Raw genomic sequence first — 19,729 nt, 5'->3', positions numbered from 1 at the left:
AAGGCAGAAATCAAGCATCTCCTCTTCCCTGATTGGACAAAAAACAAAAACAAAAAAACAACGACATTATATTATTATACATTTAATTAGCTTTTCAGTGCTTGAATATACCTAAACTTTGTTCCATGGCTACTTTTTTATTCTGTTCACCTTCTGCATTTCTGCTGTTACAATAAAGAGAAATTGTTTCACTTGGTTTCTTGGTCAAGATACGAACCACTGTAGCAGGTTTCATGCTCACAGGTATTAATTATCATCAAATAACACAATACTAACCACTGTAGCAGGGTTCATGCTCACAAGTATTAATCATCAGCAAATAACAGTGCAGGAAGCGAAGAGAAGCTGAAACTGGCTGAAAAGATTTTGGGACATTTTTCATGTGTGCAGTCCATCGAGCTCATCTTACAATGGCATGTTCGCAACAAATGACAAAATTTTTATAGGAAAATAATCAAGTTTCCAAAATGATAAACAATTTATTGCCAATAAGATATCCAATCCTAGTCATGGAGGCCAGAGTCCTGCCTGTTTTGGGTATACAGTAGTTGCAACACACCTGCTTGCAATGAGGGGCCCGTTCTTTTTTTTCTCCAAGCTTGTCATTCGGACTGTGGGCCGCAAAGACCAGAGTAAAACACATACACATTGTTACAAAATATAATAATGACTTTACATTTGGTTTTGTTTCTGATAGTAAAAAAAGACAGTTGAAACTGTGGATATATCTTCTTTATTTTCAGTTAAAAACTATTTTCATTAAATATGATTTGCAGTAAATAGTTATGCACAATTTAGAAAAAAATAGAACATTCAATTTAGTATATTACCAGCTATCAAGAATAAACATATACTCCTTAACTGATACCCAGATTGGTTGAAATATATATAAAAAAAATCAAACCTCTAACTTAAAAACTGTGAAAAAGATCAATCTTATAAAACAATCGATAATAACCAAGTGTATTGAGCAGCATGGATTAAATTAAATTGCCCATAAAAAGGAACTATTAATCGATGAGTAGGTCCTTTAAAACGTCGTTGCGCCTTGCCAGAGGCTCTCGGACTTGTCGCTGTGCGCGCTCATGTCAGCAGCACGTAGTTCTTGGTGTGCGGACTTTTCCATAACACCTGTGTCTAGCTGTTGTGGGGGAAGTCGGATCGTGACAGGCAGGCAGCACTGAACTGTAAACATGGCGGCGTGCAGTGCTACAGGGCTGTGCCGAACACCCCGTTACTATTAGTCTGCGAGGCGGAGACACCCCGAAAATGGAGACCGAAGAGGAGCAGCACATCACCACGCTCCTCTGCATGGGTTTCCCGGACCCCGACGTGATACGGAAAGCGCTCCGGCTGGCAAAGAACGACATCAACGAGGCAGTGGCGCTGCTGACAAACGAAAGCCCCGGACTCGGGTATGGATACGAGCCGATGGAGAGCGGGCCTGCTCCCGGCTTGGGCTCGAGCGGAGAGGGGGAAAACAGCGGGCGGACTGGAACGGGAGGGTTCGACCCCCCTCCGGCATACCACGACGTGGTGGACAGCGAGGTAAGCGCCACCTGCGAAGCATCAGCTCGCAGGGCGACGGGAAACCACGGTTAACTGCAAGTTGCGGAGCAGAGGGGGCTCGCCCATTTAACGAGCTAAACTTAGCGGTTTCGGCGCTACATGCAGGGAGGGAGCCAGCGTGAGCTGTCAGAGCAGGAGGCGAAACAGCCTCCCGTCACCCGGGACAGGCAAACGCGGCCGATAACTGCGAATATTAAGCGCAGTTTCGTAGATAAATACGCTCTGGGTGTTCTTTGGACTAACTTACCAGCTAACGCAGCTAGCCATTAGCGGCTAGCTCGCGTAACGTTGAGTTAAAGGCGCCAGTGGCAGCAGTGGAAGCACGGCGGCATCACTCGGGAGGGTTGAACCGCTCAATTCCACTCCGGCCGCGGGGTAGTAAGTCAGTCGGCCAGCGGGCACCGGGCCAGGTCGACAAAGCGTGGTGTGCGCGGTAGGCTAGCGCTAGCTCGGAGGCAGTGTGACAGGGTCCATCGTGCTCGGCTCCACCGCCGCAGTCCGCTCGCACCGGCATCGGGAGGGAATGTCTTTGGTGTACGTGGCTCCTCCGATCACCCCACTTTTTATTTAATCATTATTAGCTGTCACATTGTGCCTCAATGCATGCATTTTTTTTTTGTAAGTATTTTTTTCTCATTTCAAACGACGTATGAAATGACCGTGATGCTCGGTGGTCGAGGACAGTCGCTGGCAGTAATTAACCTACAGGTCCTCTATCACTGCGTCCCAGCCTCTGCTGCGTTTATGAGGTGGAGAAACGGTAGACCTCACCGGCAGCTGCCGAGCATCGGTCCAACATCAGACCTGCTGGGACTGCCTTGACTGGCACCGCGAGGAAGCCCAATCTGTTCTTTTTCTCCTTCAGCGACTCGACCTGTTGATTTCTAAGATCTCCAGAATCTTTGAAGGTGAAGCCAAAAGCAGGGCTTTGTAATCGTTTCAGCTGTGGGATTATTTATTCCAGCACTTGTTGAAGGTCTTTGATGCTGTTTGCGGTGCTGTGGATGTGGGTCAAGCAGAACAACACAAACCACTGGTCAATTTCTTCTCTTCTGATTTCCAGATGGAAATTTGTATTTGAGGAGCAACAATCTATTATGTTGCTGAAATTCTACTGGAATGCAAGTGATATGGGTGTACATTTCTCAAAAACTTCTCCAAGCATGGATTACATTCCAACTGCACATAATTGCATGGGTGATACCAAGCATTTGATCCAGTCTACATGTATGTAATATCAACATTCAAAGCACATTAAAAAAAAAAAAAAAATTCCTAAGAAAATGTAGCTACATAACAGGAAATGTCTTTTAAAACATTTATTAAGGCAGAAGGAAAGGTTTGAAAAGTGAAATAAGATGTAAGTGTACTCACTAGCTATTTCAATGGTACTGAAGTGTAATTCCCTACTTTAGTACTTATGAGTACAAAGTACCCAAAAGCCTCTTAATTATAGTGATCTGAATATTTGTAATTTGTTTCTCCCATCCCTGCACATTATTTTTATAAGCCCTCTCGCTCTCTCCCTAACCCTCTGTCAATCATTTACTCACACACATCCAGGTTTGGAAAGTGTAAACAATGATTGACACATATATCTATGCTTTGTATAAATTGTACTTGTTATGGCAGTTAAATTGGAATTCTTCGGCAAGAAATGTATTTGTTAGTTCGGTAAATGTTTAGTTTGATCTAACTGCAGTTCCTCTCTTCTTAATTATTTGTAAGTATATTGTTTCTATTGTTAGTCTGGAACATAATCAAGTATACACTTCCATATTTCACATTTAGGTAGAGTAGCACAAAGATAAAATTAATTTCAGGCAGCCTATTAATATATCTCTCACACATTACGTGTTAGAGAAGAGAGACATTGACACAAAGACCTGAAGTCGAAAATGTACACATTAACCTTAACCCTAAAAAAAGCCTTTTCTTCAATGGGTAGTTATCATTTGTCATATGACCATTCTACTTACCATTAAATTATTATAGTTCAAATTATACTTCACACAATGAAGACAAGAGTTGCCACTAGAAAATTGTTTTAATGGGCATGAATGGAAGTTTTTCGTGTCAATATGATATAGTGTGCTTTAAAGTATCAATGCAATTGCATAGTTTAACAATACAAATGATTCCCAAAGAAATGCACATGCGTGTAAAATTGTAATGGGAAAACAGGGTTTTTTGGATCAGAATTATCTATTAATTCATACACCCTCTTAGCCTTCAATCATTTGTGTTGAGTACATTTTCAACTACTGCTTTATGGAGAATGTGCCCAGTTTTGTATTTCACAAGATACTAAAATTTTGAAAGGTTTGAACTAAAGGAAACTATTAGGGATTTCCTGATGGGATCACGTCCAGTTTTAGTTTTATTTATTTCATTTGATCAGCAATGAGAAAATTCAGCCAATCAGCTTTGTGACCGCTACCTTAAGCTGGCCACTGTTGGAAACGACATAGTGGTAAGATACCACGTGGAAAACCTCGCCATTGCACCGTTGGCATCACAGTGGCTGAAATGTAAGCGGTGTGGAGGTATTTAAAAGTAGAAAGCCAAAGCAGTCCTATGGTCACATGGACTGGCTACAATACCAGCACAGGTCGAAGCAAGCAAAGCTTTGTTCAGTACAACAAATTTGTTTGGATATTTATAAAGTGTGTGAAAGCAAGTAGACTACTAGTTTGAGCTGACAAGGCGTGGAGCAAACCAGATGACTTTATAAATGCACAGCTATCCAGAATGCACAAGAATAGTTATATGTATTCAATGTTCAGTAAACGCTTCACGGAGAGAGGCTTTAATTGCTAAATCCACATAAAAGCAAGAAATAGTCTGGCCATGAGTTAAAGAATTTGTGTCTGTGGGATGACTTACTGTGTCGACGGTATATTTCAGACACCGCTTTACCACAGCTGTACAACAAAACGTGACAATATCTGAGGTGAGGTTATTTAAAACAAGAAATGACCAACATTTGTTTAACTCTGAATCTGATCTGAAGGGCCGTCATTTGTCTCGTGTTACTGCTGAACCTCACTGTGAACTGGATTGATACTGACACTTCTCAGTTAAATCCAGCAGTGTTGCATGCATACCAGATTGGTTTTATACAGCAAAGCATATGAAAGAGGCCATCCAGGAGATGATGAACAATTATCAATTCCCACCCCTAACTTTCACACACAAATGTTTATGTATGGCGGTTCAGCGTTTTGCTCATGAACACTCTGACATATGAACAGTTGATGGGTTGAACCTGCAATATTGTGAGTGAGGGACTACCAACTGAGCCACTGTCGCCTCATACAATTGAGTTATATACACTCACAGGCCATTTCAGTAGATAAACCTTGTTGAACCAGGTTAGACCCCTTTCTGCTTTCAGAACTGGTGCTGGAAACAGTACTCGGATTTTCTTCCATACTGACATGATAGTATCGCACATTGGATGCAGATTAGTCAGCTGCACATCTATGATGTGAATGTCCTCTTCCACCAAATCACAACATTTCTATTGGATCGAGATCTGGTGACTGTGGAGACTATTGTGTATTGGACTTACTGTCATGTTCCCGAAAGCAGTTTGAGAGGATCTGAGCTTTGCGTCATGGTGAAGTATCCATCAGAAGATGTTACACTGTGGTTTTAAACGATGGACATGGTCAGCAACAATACACGGGTTAGGCTATGGTGTTTAAATGATACTGAGTTACTACAGAGAGGCTCACAATGTGTCAAGAAAAGTTCCCCCATACACGATTACCCCAGCAGCAGCCTTTATGCAAAGCAGGATGGGTCCATGCTCTCATGTTGTTTACACCAAATTCTGACCATACGAATGTGACGGCAGAAACCAAACAATGTTTTTCTCCAATCTTATATCATCCAGCATTGGTGAGCCTGAAAGATCTGGAACTTCAGTTTGCTGCTTGTAGCTGACAGGAGTGGCACCTGGTCTGATATTCTGCTGCTGGAGCCAAACAGTTTTAAAGTTTGACATGCTGTGTGGTCATAGATGCTCTTCTGCATATCTCGGTTGTAACAAGTTAGAGTTGGAGTTACTGTTGCCCAGTTTCCACTGACATCCACATACATTTTTTTGCCCTTAGAATTAATGCCAAACTAAGTTATCCATTTCTGAATTATCAGATCAAATAATCTGGCACCAACGACCAAAGTTTAAGCTTTAATCACCTTTCTTTCCTATGCTCATGCTCAGTTTTATCTTAAGCAGTTCAACTTCACCATGTCTACACAATTGAATATATAGAGTTGCTGCTGTATTATTGGTTAACTATTTTTGTTGACGAGTATTTGAACAGGTATACCGAATAGAGTGTCTGAATGTGTTTCATTTAAATAAATGTGCTTTTTTTATATACAATTTAATAAATGTTTCTATCAATGAACTCTAAAGTACAACCAAGGCCGTTCCACAGTTTTAACACACAAATGAAAACACAAACTTTTAAAAGTTGAATGGAAAACAGGGATTTTCAGATTCAAATCACCTCTCCATTCGTAATCATCCTCTCCAACCTTGAACCATTGCTGTAAAGTGTTACATTTTCTTATCGTGCTTCATAGAGAACAAGAGCTTTTGCTTTGTTTTGTAAGATACCGAAATTTTCCCAGATTAGATTAACAAAATCTGTGTTCTTTTTGTTGTATGATCTCTCTAATGTAATCAGTTTGAAACTGAAGAAGTGCGTACAAATTCAACCTAAATAACTTTTACGTGCCTCAAAATCAGACATCAGCGATATAGCCGGACCAGAGCCCAGTGAAGCCTGTGTTATGTTCTTTGTGGAATAAACTTGTAAACAAACATTCTATGTATTACATATACGTAGACTTAACACGCCCATACCGTAATTAATTTGATTATTTAATTTTAAGTGCTTATTTAATGTTATTATCCATACTTACTTTTCATTTGCCACATAAGTGCAATTCAAACCTATAACTTGTTCAATGACCATTTACCTTTAGGATTTCTTTCCATCTCAATATCTGTTGATCATTTACAGAAATTGGTGATAAAATTAGCGGCCTGCATAAGCACTGAAACCAACCATCTAATGTCACTGGGGTGAAAGTGCTGTATTTCCTCCTCTTTCTTCTTCCGTTCGCTGTCAAAGGCCTGTCGTACTCGTAGGTCTTTGGCCTCATGTTATCCTCCTAAATATAGCCCCTGCAGTCTCTCTGCCACACACTGCAGTTTTAGCTGTGATTCCCAGGAGGGTTACGGGTGCATAGTAACAGAGAGGCACTGAGTTACCTCATGATCCATCCCAACTATACACATGTGCACGATTCCTTTGGGGCACACAGACTGTTCCCTGAAGGTTTCTAGTCTTTAAAATACAAAAACAAAAAATCATCAGCTTCGATGCATCCTTTATGGTCATTTTGTAGCTCCTCTGGATGCTTATTAATATAATTATTCAGTTTCTCCACTCTGTGGAGATCACTGTTGAGTTGGGATTTAGTAAGTCTTGTCCGCATTGAAATGTCTCTTTACTGCTGTACTTTGAACAAGAAATTTTCTAAGATCTGTATTGGTTCAGTCTCCCTCCCCATTTCCCTCTTGTCATCCATCTTTCTGTCGTCTGTAATTTTCTCAGAAAGGGAAGAGATGAAATATGAGGCTTCTCTGTTGCTTCCTCCATCCCTACCCCCTCTGTCTCTTTTGTTTTCCTCACTTTGAGACTTTGACTTCAGTGTTGCACTTTTTACTGCACTTATATTAGTATGCAGTACAGTGGACACTCTGAAAATTATATATGGTAATATGTGGAGATGTATTCCAAATGGTAAGATTTGACCTAACTTTATTTTTGCTGTATTAACATTTATACTGTGCGGCACCCACAGGCAAAATGGACAAATGTGTCGTAATAGTGTGGGTCATTTATAATGTAGTGCGAACTGAATCCTGGGGCTCACTCGCAGTGTTCCGTGCTTCTTATAACAAGACTCTAGGTCAAGCTTGATTACATAGCACCGTAGTAGTTTGAAGATATTGTAAATCACTCGCTCGTCTAAGGTATGACATGCTGGAGTGTTGGATTTGCTTTTCGTAATGTGTCAGTGAACAAAGGAGGGGCTTGAGTGGTTTGATTGTGCAGCTTCATGATGTGAATAATTCAACAATCTTTTGTTTGTTGTTGCTTTTCACAACACAGAGTTGAAGGATTTACGGCCTCTGGTTTTTGGTGCAGCTCAGCGTGGACTTTTTGAAATTTGACGCGAGTAGTTACAAATGGGTTAAGCTCTAACCTGTTTCAATGTGTGCTCGGATTTGACTAGTTTAAAAGGTCATCAGGGAAAGCATGGCGCAGTTGGCAATGTGGTGATGTGCAGGGTGTTCATTAAACTCGACTCCTGCTCTCAGGCACTGCCTTACACATCATAACTGCTTTAGTCTTAATCACTGGTGAGACACTTGAAATCAAGCACCTGTCTTGATCGGTTCTGAGAGTTTCTCAGGAGGTAATCAAGGAGGGAGAATGATGCAGGGATGAAGGGCACATTGTTGAGAAGAGGACACACTTTGAGTCTCTGCCGTTGCGTCCCTCCCAGAGGGGGAAAAGAATCGGGCATCATCCTGTCTGACTTTTATCTTTGCCAGAGGCCATTTGTATTATCATAGCATCGCGCAGCTGCAACGCCATTATAAAACAATGACACCAGCTGGATAGAGTAAAGTCATCCTCTGCATTCGGTAGTCATTTTGTCATGTTTGTGTATTACAGAGGAACAATGACGAGAATGGTAACTGCTCTGGAGTCAGCATGGAGTTTCCCACCACCAACCTGTACGAGCTGGAGAGTCGAGTCTTTACTGACCACTGGTCCATACCTTACAAGAGAGAGGAGTCCCTGGGCAAGTGTCTTATTGCCTCCACCTGCCTTGCCCGACACGGTGAGTCCACGCCTGTGTGAATGTGTGTGTGGTGGAAATCAGAATCAGAGTCTAATATCTTCCTCCCTGTCAGGTCTTGCTGACGCGGATGAGAACTGCAAGCGATTTATGGACCGATGCATGCCAGAGGCCTTTAAAAAGGTGAGCGACAGAAGAAGAAAAAATACTGAGCTACATGTGACTGAGTAATTTGCATCCATGACCCTAATTTCCTGCTTTCTCTTTTACTTGTTCGGTGTCACCAGTTGCTGACCAGCAGTGCCGTGCACAAGTGGGGCACTGAGATACATGAGGGAATCTACAACATGCTCATGCTGCTGGTAGAGCTGGTTGCAGAGAGGGTGAAACAGGATCCTGTGCCAGTGAACCTGATGGGAGTTCTCACCATGGTGCGTTGTCTAATTTAGTTGCATTTGCTGGAAAAGGCATAAAATCTTTAGCTTTATGAGCAAAGCTCTATTGCAGCAAAGCTCCCTTTTGATTTAGGGGTTCACTTTGACACGTCTTTCATTTAATCCATCAACCTTTTATTCATTAATCAGTCACAAGGGCTCGGTTACCTTGTGAGCCACCCAAATTACAACATTGAAAAAATTAAATGAGATTTGTAATATAGAAAGAACCACTTCCTCTCTCTATCTTCAGATTTCTTTTTATTGACAACTAGATTAAATGGATCAATTATATGAAATGCCTGAGGCAAGACTTTGTTGAAACGGTTTAAATGAGCTCTTAGCTGTTCAATAAAGCTCTCTGTCAGCCTTGCATCAATAATATACACAAACACACTGTTTCTCTCCTGAAATCTACAAAGTTATGTTGTTTTGTCTCCTTATCGGCTTCACTGTTTTGCATTGGATACATTAGAACAGTATGTAATGTGTTTGTCGCTGTTAACTCTGTACTATCATCATAATGCCCGAATAAAACTGACAATAAGATAATAAAATAAGACAAAAAAGACAAGAGAGCAACATGACAAAAGGAAAATGACGAAATATGATATAAAAGAGTAATTGATACAGTTGGTAGAGAAAAACGATATAACATTTAGAGTTCAACTGATGTTATATTAGAAAATTGAAAGTAAAACACTAATAGAAATTAAATTGAGAATATTAAATAAACTAAATAATGGAAGGAACAAGCCTTGTTAAGAGATATGACAATGAATTAATAAATTACTTTTTGTGACACTTCACTGGTGGTCAATCAGTATATTGAACAAAACTACTTCCTCTTGACTCGAGGCTGCTGATTTTATGGAACATTTTGAAATTAGACATGACACTTATCAGTTTAACTGTATTAACCTTGAAGCTCCTATGCTGTAGCCACTGATAGGATTTGGTATGACTACATCTCCATAACTCCAACAGTGTTTATGATATCTAGACAATTTAAGGACCGTGATTGGACTCGACTGTCCAATCTGAAACATGACTCATCATTATGTTGCACACTTTCAGCCACGAACTTCCCATATCGTCAAAGCAAAACCTGGTAATTTTGGAAAAACTGCCAGATATTGAGGTCATATTGGTTCAATGGTGAAGAAGCTCAAATTGCACATCTTTGACCCTTCAAAGTCATAAAGTCAAATCCAGTTAATCTATTGATAAGAGGGTAAATGTTGATTCTTCTCTTTTGTTGTGTTCAGGCCCTTAACCCGGATAATGAATATCACTTCAAGAACCGGATGAAGGCCTGCCAGAGGAATTGGGCAGAAGTTTTTGGAGACGATGCCAACATGTTTGCCGTCTCTCCCTGCAACACTTATCAAAAAGTAAGGAACACCTGATTTCATTGTACTCTCTTTTCAATGCAGGGTTGTTTATACTATTGTGTGTAGTTTATGTATAGTCAAGTATGTACATGGTACTGATTAGCCAATCTTTACAGTTTACATCCATATTCAAGAGCAGACAGGCGAGCTCTTCATCCCAAGTGTTGCGTAACTGGGCCGTGGGGACTCGGGAGAAATATGTGTGACTGACACACCACAGCTGTCATAAAACCCAAGCTGTGTATGTGTGTCACAACAATTTGCAGTGTCATCCTCTGAAAACATAATTCATTATCTGTTTCAGGAGCCTCACGGTTGGCTAGTTGATTTGGTGAATCGAGTGAGTGATGATCTGTCAACAAGTTCTCCATATGCTGCTGTTGGACCTGTCCCCCCCCATCTCACATGTTTCTTTCTGTTGTGTGTAGTTTGGCGAGTTGGGAGGATTCACAGCCATCCAAACAAAGCTTAACACTGATGAAATCGAGATCGCTGTAAGCATAACCATCATCACCTCTTTCTTCTTGTTTGTGCTCACGTGCGTGAAAAGGAAAGAAATGGTCCCTGTTCTGGTGATGGACTGAAAGTCTATACAGGCGAAAGGTCACCATGTTTAACCCCACTGCTCTCAGCTGAAGGGTGCTGAATGTCTTTCTCAGTAATATTCACTTACACACACACTCTCATCCGCCTGCTGTGTGATGGTTGAAATACTCTGTTGTTGCATGTGATCTGAGGAATCCTTGTGCTGATGCTTCCTTCAGGGAACCTGGCCGGAAGCACTGCAGTGCATAGCCATTGATTCCTCAACGCGCACACACACACACACACACACACACACACACACACACACACACACACACACACACCATTAGAATATTAAGAAGGAAAAGGCTCATTGAGGAGCATTGTTGGTAGTGGTGGGAGCTCAGCAGAGTGAGTAAGCCGTCAGATATCTAACGCGCTCCAAGAACAACGGAGAACGAGACGGCGAAAGTGAAAGGAGAAGAGATAATAGGAGGAGTGCTCCTTCCTTGAGTGCTCCGTCCTCTCCTGACTCCCAGGGGCGGCTCATCATTTGTCTGCTCTGAACAGGAAGTCAATGGGGTGGTGGTTACAGAATGAAGCTTAATGCAGGCGTGGGAGAAGGAACGTGCGAGTTTGACATTTAAAAAAAAAAAACATGCATACACTCTCAAAGCTTTCTCTGCACCCATGTCATTTTGCACTGAATGACAGATGACAGCTGGGCTTAGTTTCTGGAAACCCCGGCATATGCCTGTTAATGCTCAGAGCCTCTCAATCCTGTGCACTAAGAAAAACAGTGTCAGGTTAAACACGTTGTGTGACCTCTCGCCTACACACTTGTAACTAGGATGATGTTATTGAATAAAGAGTGACACCCATAAATACCACAAGAATAAATAGTTGTAATAGTTTGTCATATCACATCGGGTACTGACTATTTGGTTCCTCTTTTGGTTTGAATCATGTTTGAGTTATTCTGTTTCATCTCTCCTCCTCTGCAGTGCGTGTCGGCTCTGGTTCAGCCTCTCGGTGTTTGCGCTGAATATCTAAACTCAAGCCTTGTCCAGGTGAGCACACAAATGTCCTGTTGTGCGAGGACACTCATCATTCATGCCCTACTTTCTACTAGTTTCAGACTGACGAGGTCTGACTTTAAAACAGGTCTTTACCATAATTGATTAGCACATACACTTTTATTATTCATCCTTCACTGGGGACATCACATTAACTTGTGTTTGTCTCCTGCTGACTTAATTTTATATGAACTATAACTACTTTCCAAACCCTTAACTTAACTAAAAGCCTGTGTCTCCCCGGACTACCACACCTCGTGACTATTTGTAGACATAGAAATGGGAGAAACTACATAAACGAGATGTCGTTTGAATCAAAATTCACCTGGAATTTATGTGCATGTTCTTCGCTGGAGTCACTTGACATTCATCATACGAATTGTTTATGCTTGCAACCATATACAAAAGTCATGCGACAGTAATGCGTGACAATACAGAATTCTCCATAGATGCAGCAGCATTTCTCCCCCAGTCCAGCAATCGTGTTGTCATCAAACGTCGAGTGAAATCAAAGTCCTGCAGGCATGTAGAGGCTGCAGGATGAAAACCAGACTGACCTGCTGAAGGCTGTTTTCTCTTTTTCACACACTTTCTAATTCACAAAAACTACTTTTAAGACCCGGCCCTCCCCAAGACCCACTTCTATCACCAATTTCAATCCCACTCACATATTAACAGCACTGAAGATCCTCTGCTGTGCCACAACAACCAGCCCCGAGATTCACTGTGGTCTGGCACTAGCCTCTCTCGCTGACGATAGGAAATCACACTCAAAAAGCTTTACTAGATTATCCCCACTGAAGACCGGTGACGCTCGTACGCATGCAATGGAATCTTTATAGTTTTTGCAACAAAAATGAAAATGCAAATGCATGAACCTCATAAAACGTTGACGCCATTTGGTGTTGTACAATGAGTCTTACTGCCGACAAAAAGAAAAGTAGTTTTGAGACATCCAAAATGACCAATACTATTTTTACAATGCGCAAGTTGTTGTATGTTCAAATTTGAAATGACATGTTTGCTAGGCTTTGGCCTGCTTGAGATGATTGCGAATTCCTATCAACATTTCAAGATTTTTTGCAGAGATCTTCTTTTCAAATTACTAGAGCTGCATGATGATATTGGTGCAACGTCCTTTATCAGCCGATAAACACTGATTTATTTTCTTTTTTTGGGGCACAACCATGAGCACAATAGGCCATTATGGAAAAAGAAAAAAAGACATCATTACATTGATGAGCAGGAAAGATCAAACATGCCTCTTCTGGAGATTTTTCTTTAGTTTGAGAATCTGCAAACAAAGTAGCCATTTGAAAATTAATGCTCAACGTCATTCAGGGGGAGTTAAAGCTCACTGCTTCAGATTCCTGGAAATCCAACCAGGCTCGCTTCCCGGTTCTGGTCCCTGTAGCACGGCGGTATGTCGGTGCGCCCTGTACATGTGTTGACAGTGAACGGCTGTTCAGCGCTGTCTTCCACGCCATAGACAAGAGGAGAAATCATATAGACTTCAGGGGTGTCCAACATGAGGCCCAAAAAACAGCCCGCAAAAGACGAGTGTTCAATCCAGCCCACCAAACCAGCAATTGGCCTTATTTTGTTTTTAAAATATCGATCTTTATCCAGTGTCATGCATCACTACAAATTACATATGCAATTTTCCCATTGAGATTGAGGCTTAACCCTAACCTTAATCATCTAACTTTAAACCGTGTCTTTGGATAAATTGTTCAAAGAACTAGTTCTTTTGTCCCCACAGAAAATATAAACCTTCAATTTTATAGCTTAAGGTGTCCTTTCTTTGTGTCTCAGTATTGATGTATTTCAATGCTGGGATTAAGGTGCACGTTTCTTAACATGACCTTTGCTCTACATTTTGATTTCTATTCTATTTATATTCGCAGTATCTTCTTACCATCCTGCTGCAGTGGCATTTATTTCCTCTACAGGAATGAACTAAGATTCTTATGATCTTTTTTTCTTTCTTTTTTTTTTTTAGCCCATGCTTGATCCAGTTATCCACAAGATGATCACATACGTGCAGAACCTGGAAGAAAAGGACCTTAAAGACAAGGTATTGATTATTATTTGGACCTTCTCGTGATACTGTTGCCGGAGACTTTTTGTGATTGTGCTGTATTTTCACATCTGACATTGATGTGCTCCCAGAAAATGCAGTAATTGTTCAGAAATATGTGTGGGTTTGTCTTCGACACTCGGCTGGTAACATTTACTACTTCCTCTACAACCTTGGTAAGATTACAGGTGTAATACTGTGAACCACGTTTATTACTGCTGTCACAAACCACAGTTCAGACATAATATATATGAGTCACAACGCTGTCTGCACACGACCACCACTGCAATTGAACACTACTGGTTCTTACTTCAACTTTACAATTGCTGTTACTTTATCATTAGTATTGTGGTACGGAAGAGTTTTAGGGCCACTGAAGGAAAAAAAAAAATTGGAGGCTAAAAAAACAAAAAAACCTTTGTGGCCCCAGAAAAAGTCGAAAATCAAAGTCGAGATTTTTTTTTTCACGGTGGAAAAAAATGTCCGTCCATCCACATGCCAGCGCGTGTGACTGCTTCCTCAAAATGCATATCAGGCGGTTTAATGAAGTGATGAAAAGATGCTTCAGGACCGAATGTCGCTCATAAACACGGTGCAGTTATCATCAGTATCAGGACTATAAGAGACAGAGCAGCCTGCTGCCTTGTTCCGTCGCGGAAGTTCGTCGAGTACGAAGGACAAAGGCACGGATCCCGGGCTGCTTATTTAAATGTGTTCTTATTAATCAAGGAAATCCTGTGTAAAATCACATGTCCATAAGCAGTAAGCAACCCGATATAGTCAGAATTAAGTGATTTAATGTGAATTCACATCTACGGGCAAATGATGAGGGATGGATTGACGTCTCTCCGTGGAAAAAAAATAAATAAATAAATCTCGACTTTGATTTTCGACTTTGTCTGGGGCCACAATTTTTTTTTAATTTTTTTTAGCCTCCAAATTTTTTTTTTTCTTCAGTGGCCCTAAAACTCTTCCGTAATTGTGGTGATGTTCTGGGTTGTTTGTTTTTTTTCTTTTGTTAGAATTCTTAAACTTTTTAAAGAATTAAAGTGAAAATATACATACAATCTTTTGTGTGGATAAAGTTTGATTTCAAGCTGCTGACAGTGACACAGTATCGACCGCTGACTGCAGGAAGTGAGTCATGTGGTTCCAGTTTCTCTTTACAAAAAATAAAGAATATAAATGGTTTCAAGTTGAAATAAGATAACTCAAGGAATTGGTCAAACCAGGCTTTGGCTTTTATTTGCCTTAAATCAGATAACTTTTATTTTAAAAACATTTTCTTTAACTTTTGGGATCAGCTACATAATTAAACACTGAAAGTCACATTCAGAATAACCACTTTTCAGGATCAATTGTACATAACCAAAGTATATTACTTAATCATTGGTTCTTTTCATCTTAGCGCCTCGTCAGCATCCCAGATCTGCTGTCGGCCATCAAGCTGTTGTGTATGAGGTTCCAGAGGGAGCTGGTCACGGTCGTAGATGACCTGCGACTGGACACGCTGCTGCGCATGCTCAAAACGCCACACTTCTCCACCAAGATGAACTCTCTCAAAGAGGTCAGGCTCGGGCTCGCCCTGTTTGCTTGAACTTTTCTGGGACTTCTTTCAAGCAACTGTTGATCTCATGTCCTGTATGTTTGTTTCTCAGGTGACAAAGTTAATAGAAGAGAGCACGGTGTCAAAGACTGTGAAAAATGCCATCGACACTGATAAACTGTTAGACTGGCTTGTAGAGAACTCGGTCCTGTCAATAGCACTGGAAGGTAAGGCGTTACACCTTTATGGCATTGACTTGAATGTTACTTCATTGCATCACCGTGCTTTGTACGAGACTTATTACTTCCAAAAGAATCAAGGAACCAGAATACATTGTGGATCTGTTTTTTGGGGTTTTTTTCATTCCAGGAAACATTGATCAGGCTCAGTACTGTGAGAGGATTAAGGGAATCATTGAACTGCTGGGCAGCAAACTGTCGCTGGATGAACTTTCCAAGATCTGGAGAATACAGGTAAAAACCAGGGAACTGTTTAGAAGTGCATCTTGAAAATGATCTTGAAGTCAACATCTTTGCCAGGTGTTTTACTCTTAAAACATCTACGTTGAAAAGTTGATAAACTATTACATTTAAGCGGTGTCTTGATGTAAATGGTTTATGTAATTTAAGAGTTTGTATCAGTTTTCCCTCCTCATTTTCTATTAATATCGGGATGAGTAGTTGTGTTGTGAAAACTGTTCTTCGTTCAAGTTTTGAGACCGTTTGTGTCCTGCTACAATTGCTGTTCAGGAAACTTTTGGACAAGAGAGTTTTAACTCCAATTAGATTTCCCTAGTTCCTAGAAGTTCCCAATAATACAAAGAAAATTATGTCACATTTATTAAAATAACACTTTTCAAAAACAATCTGGTTTACTGGAACAACAGAAGTTTAAAGCAATACAAATATCGAGTCAAAAGTCATAAAAGGGACAAAATTATCTGAAATGTGATCAATCAGACACCAAATGACAAAAGGGAGTTGTAAGAAGATCTTTAAAAGTCAAAGTGAACAGTCTCATGAGTTTAAAGTTGCCATAAATAAGGACGAATCTGACCGTTAGAGTTTTAAAGCATTAATATGGATTCTAGAATTGCAGTGGAGTTATTCAAGGAAAGGTTTAATGCGGTTTAGGTTCAGTTTATGTCATTCATTAACGAAAGAGTGTGCTTTATCAGCCTGATGCCGGAGTCTTGGATTAATTTCTGGCTTTGTATGACATATTTATAATAATAAAAATAAGTTATTATTCATGGCCATGATAACAAAATGTACAGAAAGACTGAGTTTGTGTGATAAATCTAAAATATGTATTGATGTTTTTCAGTTTCTGGAAATTATGGGGGAAATGAACAAATCCTTTTGTTTCTCAAACTTTTCAGATGCACCTGTGTATAATAGTGAGCTGTGAAAATACATTTAATTGTAACGCCTTTGCAGGTTGCTCAGTTAAATCAAATTTTGTTGCATGTGCACTTTTATTGTTTGTGCGAGTTAGACAAATGACACTTTCCAAATCCAACACTGAATATGTTTTTCTTTTGTTTTGCTCTTTCAGGCAGGCCAATCCTCAACTGTCATAGAAAACATTCATACAATCATCGCTGCTGCTGCTGTGAAGTTCAGCTTTGATCAACTCACTCACCTTTTCGTCCTCATCCAAAAGGTCGGTCTTTCTCTTGTGTGGTTTGACATTAAAATTCTTAATGTAGTTTTTGTATACGGGTACAAATTGTATATCTGTATGTTGTTTAGAGCTGGGAGATTGAGAGTGACCGTGTCAGGCAAAAGCTGCTCAGTCTTATCGGGAGGATAGGCAGAGAAGCTCGCTCCGAAGCTACAACAGGAAAGGTATGTTACCTTTTTCCTCGAGGCCAAACTCTATTAAAAAGTAATTGGGGGGAAAACTATATAAAAGATTGACTGCTGCGTTGAATTCGGCCTCGAATTTGAGTTATTGTGTGTCTGTTTAGGTGCTGGAGGTGCTGTGGGAGCTGGCTCACCTCCCTACTCTGCCCACCAGTCTGGTTCAGCAGGCTCTGGAGGAGCACCTGGGGATCCTGAGTGATGCCTATGCTGTCAAGGAGACTGTGAAGCGCAGTTACATCATCAAATGTATTGAGGACATTAAGAAGGTGAGACAGATGCTGCAGTGTTTTATTTCCGCATGTGAGCGCTCCTGTCAATTGTGGTATAATGTTGGATTGCTGGATTGCACTAAGGCCAGATGCATTGATTGCCTGTTTGGTAGTTGCACATAGAGTGATTGTGTAGAAGGACACTTCGCGAGGCCTCTGCATTTTTCAACCTGCTGTGACGGTTTTGTTCTAAAGTTAGCACGTCCTTGTTAGTGCTGCATATTAACACCCCCAACATCTGCAGCAGTTTGCTGAACTCATGCATCAGTGTCCTGAAATCAGTGGGAGGTGCAGCAGGTTATAAAGTTCGGGTATATATTATTTTTAATAACAATCAAACGGCAAGTTTATTACTTATTTTAAATAATCTTTTCTTTGCCGAGTCAATTTGGTAATAAAAAAACAAACAAAAAACGGTCATCTTTTTTTTTTTTTTTTTTGTTTTGTCCCCAAAGAAGTGGTTGTGTCTGTTCACAGCTTGTTCCATCAGTGAGTTCTTTCTTTGCTGTGCAACAGCTGAAGAGCAATGACAGGTCGTCCATGCATACCAGAGGTTGTGTTTACTGAGACATCTACAGCTTAAATCTATTCTGAAAAATAAATAATTAGAAATATAATGTTATGTTGCTGATATTGCAGAACAAAAAACAGCCAAGATGATAACTCAATATATTGTAATCAATGTTAAAGAAATTTAATAGTGGAAAATTTAAACGTGGGTTATAAAACATTTTACAATGTGTACCAGCAAACTATGTAAAGCTTATCTTATTGGCTGTTCACAGTTCACAAAGGAGAAGTGTTTACTTCTTGTACAAGGATTATTTATTGCCAACCACAGCCACACTTTAAATTACTCTTAAATTCTTCCTTTCGATGTCTCCATCACCCATGAATAAAACAAATGAGAACACCAGATATCCTTCACTCATTCACACTTGGATTCAGTAAGCTGATAGTGCCATCATGAAAAGTACTTGTCTCATCAAGGTCACAAATTATTCTACTGCTTTTGACCAACAGAATAATAAAACATCAAAAATGTTTCATATGTTTTTAGAAATCCTCTCATATAAAAATAATTCCATTTTGAATGACTATTGTATTTAAAAATATATCTGACTACCACTAGAGGGAGCATCACCGTTTGAGAATCAATGGCCTTCAGCTTAGTGAAGTGAGCTTTTAGCTGGACATTCACTGATTCAAATCAAACTGCAGGTCCCCTCTAAGAGACTCTGAGCAGGAGCCTCAGCCCTCAACTGCTCAGGTTGTGCCATTAAAGGGATCCATTGAGAAACCTGTGCCAAATCAATCAGCTCTCATCACCCCCTGTGGCAACCATGAAATTCAGCCATCAAAACAATTATGAGGTCATGGTTATTATAATAATAAAAAATGATAACATATTTTAGATGTATGAACAAAAAAAATCACATTATACTAATTTGTAGGATACTAGTAATATTGTTTTCCTATACTTTCAAGGGCTTGTGATGTGGCAGGACAACGTGTCCATAAGTTAATCCCTTATTAATAAAGAATTTCTCCACATATTTTGAATAGAAAAACATTCTATATATATGTATATATATATGGGTATTTGTAAATTGAACTTTAAAGACAATATTTCATTTAACAGTATAAGAAGGTAATCTTTTGAAAAGTCTTACAAATGTCAAAATGGACCTAAATAGATGCATCAGCGTGTCTTTTTGAAAGGGTTTGTGTGTATATTATCTTTTTGCTTTTCTTGTCAGCGTCACTGAGCTAGTACGGCAATCATAAAGCAATCGGCACATCAGTGTGACAGACTCGTCCACTTGAATACAACAGCGAAACCGTTTCAACCACATCTGTATATGATTTAAAGATTTCACATGCTATTGGCTGTATACACGATGTGTGCAAATGTCCCTGTCCAAATAAAATGTATGTCTCTAGACTCAAACTCAAGAGGACAGTAAAGGCCACGACAGTCAAATCCCATTTCATATTGGCACTTGGGGCAAGAAGAAATCAAACTCTTTGGCTAAAGTAAGAGAAGTATTTTCCATAATCTGACTATTGC

At 40.1% G+C, this 19,729-nt stretch overlaps 1 protein-coding gene across 2 annotated transcripts in view; it reads left to right on the top strand.

Moving 5' to 3' along the window:
* Positions 1–1,154: 1,154 nt before the first annotated feature.
* usp24 (ubiquitin specific peptidase 24) overlaps positions 1,155–19,729 on the top strand; it is a 43,093-nt gene continuing 24,518 nt past the window's right edge. For both annotated transcript variants that reach the window (XM_080472873.1, XM_080472872.1), the window contains exons 1-15: positions 1,155–1,548; positions 8,340–8,508; positions 8,582–8,649; positions 8,754–8,897; positions 10,169–10,294; positions 10,599–10,634; positions 10,723–10,788; positions 11,824–11,889; positions 13,898–13,972; positions 15,384–15,542; positions 15,634–15,748; positions 15,891–15,994; positions 17,079–17,186; positions 17,276–17,371; positions 17,494–17,655. In XM_080472873.1, the coding sequence (XP_080328999.1) occupies positions 1,270–1,548; positions 8,340–8,508; positions 8,582–8,649; positions 8,754–8,897; positions 10,169–10,294; positions 10,599–10,634; positions 10,723–10,788; positions 11,824–11,889; positions 13,898–13,972; positions 15,384–15,542; positions 15,634–15,748; positions 15,891–15,994; positions 17,079–17,186; positions 17,276–17,371; positions 17,494–17,655 (1,773 nt within the window). In that variant the 5' untranslated portion in view covers positions 1,155–1,269. The remainder of the gene's footprint in view (positions 1,549–8,339; positions 8,509–8,581; positions 8,650–8,753; positions 8,898–10,168; positions 10,295–10,598; positions 10,635–10,722; positions 10,789–11,823; positions 11,890–13,897; positions 13,973–15,383; positions 15,543–15,633; positions 15,749–15,890; positions 15,995–17,078; positions 17,187–17,275; positions 17,372–17,493; positions 17,656–19,729) is intronic.

This window comes from Lipophrys pholis (assembly GCF_963383615.2).
Source record: "Lipophrys pholis genome assembly, chromosome: 10".
Lineage (NCBI taxonomy): Eukaryota > Metazoa > Chordata > Actinopteri > Blenniiformes > Blenniidae > Lipophrys > Lipophrys pholis.
This window is presented reverse-complemented; position numbering and strand designations above follow the sequence as displayed.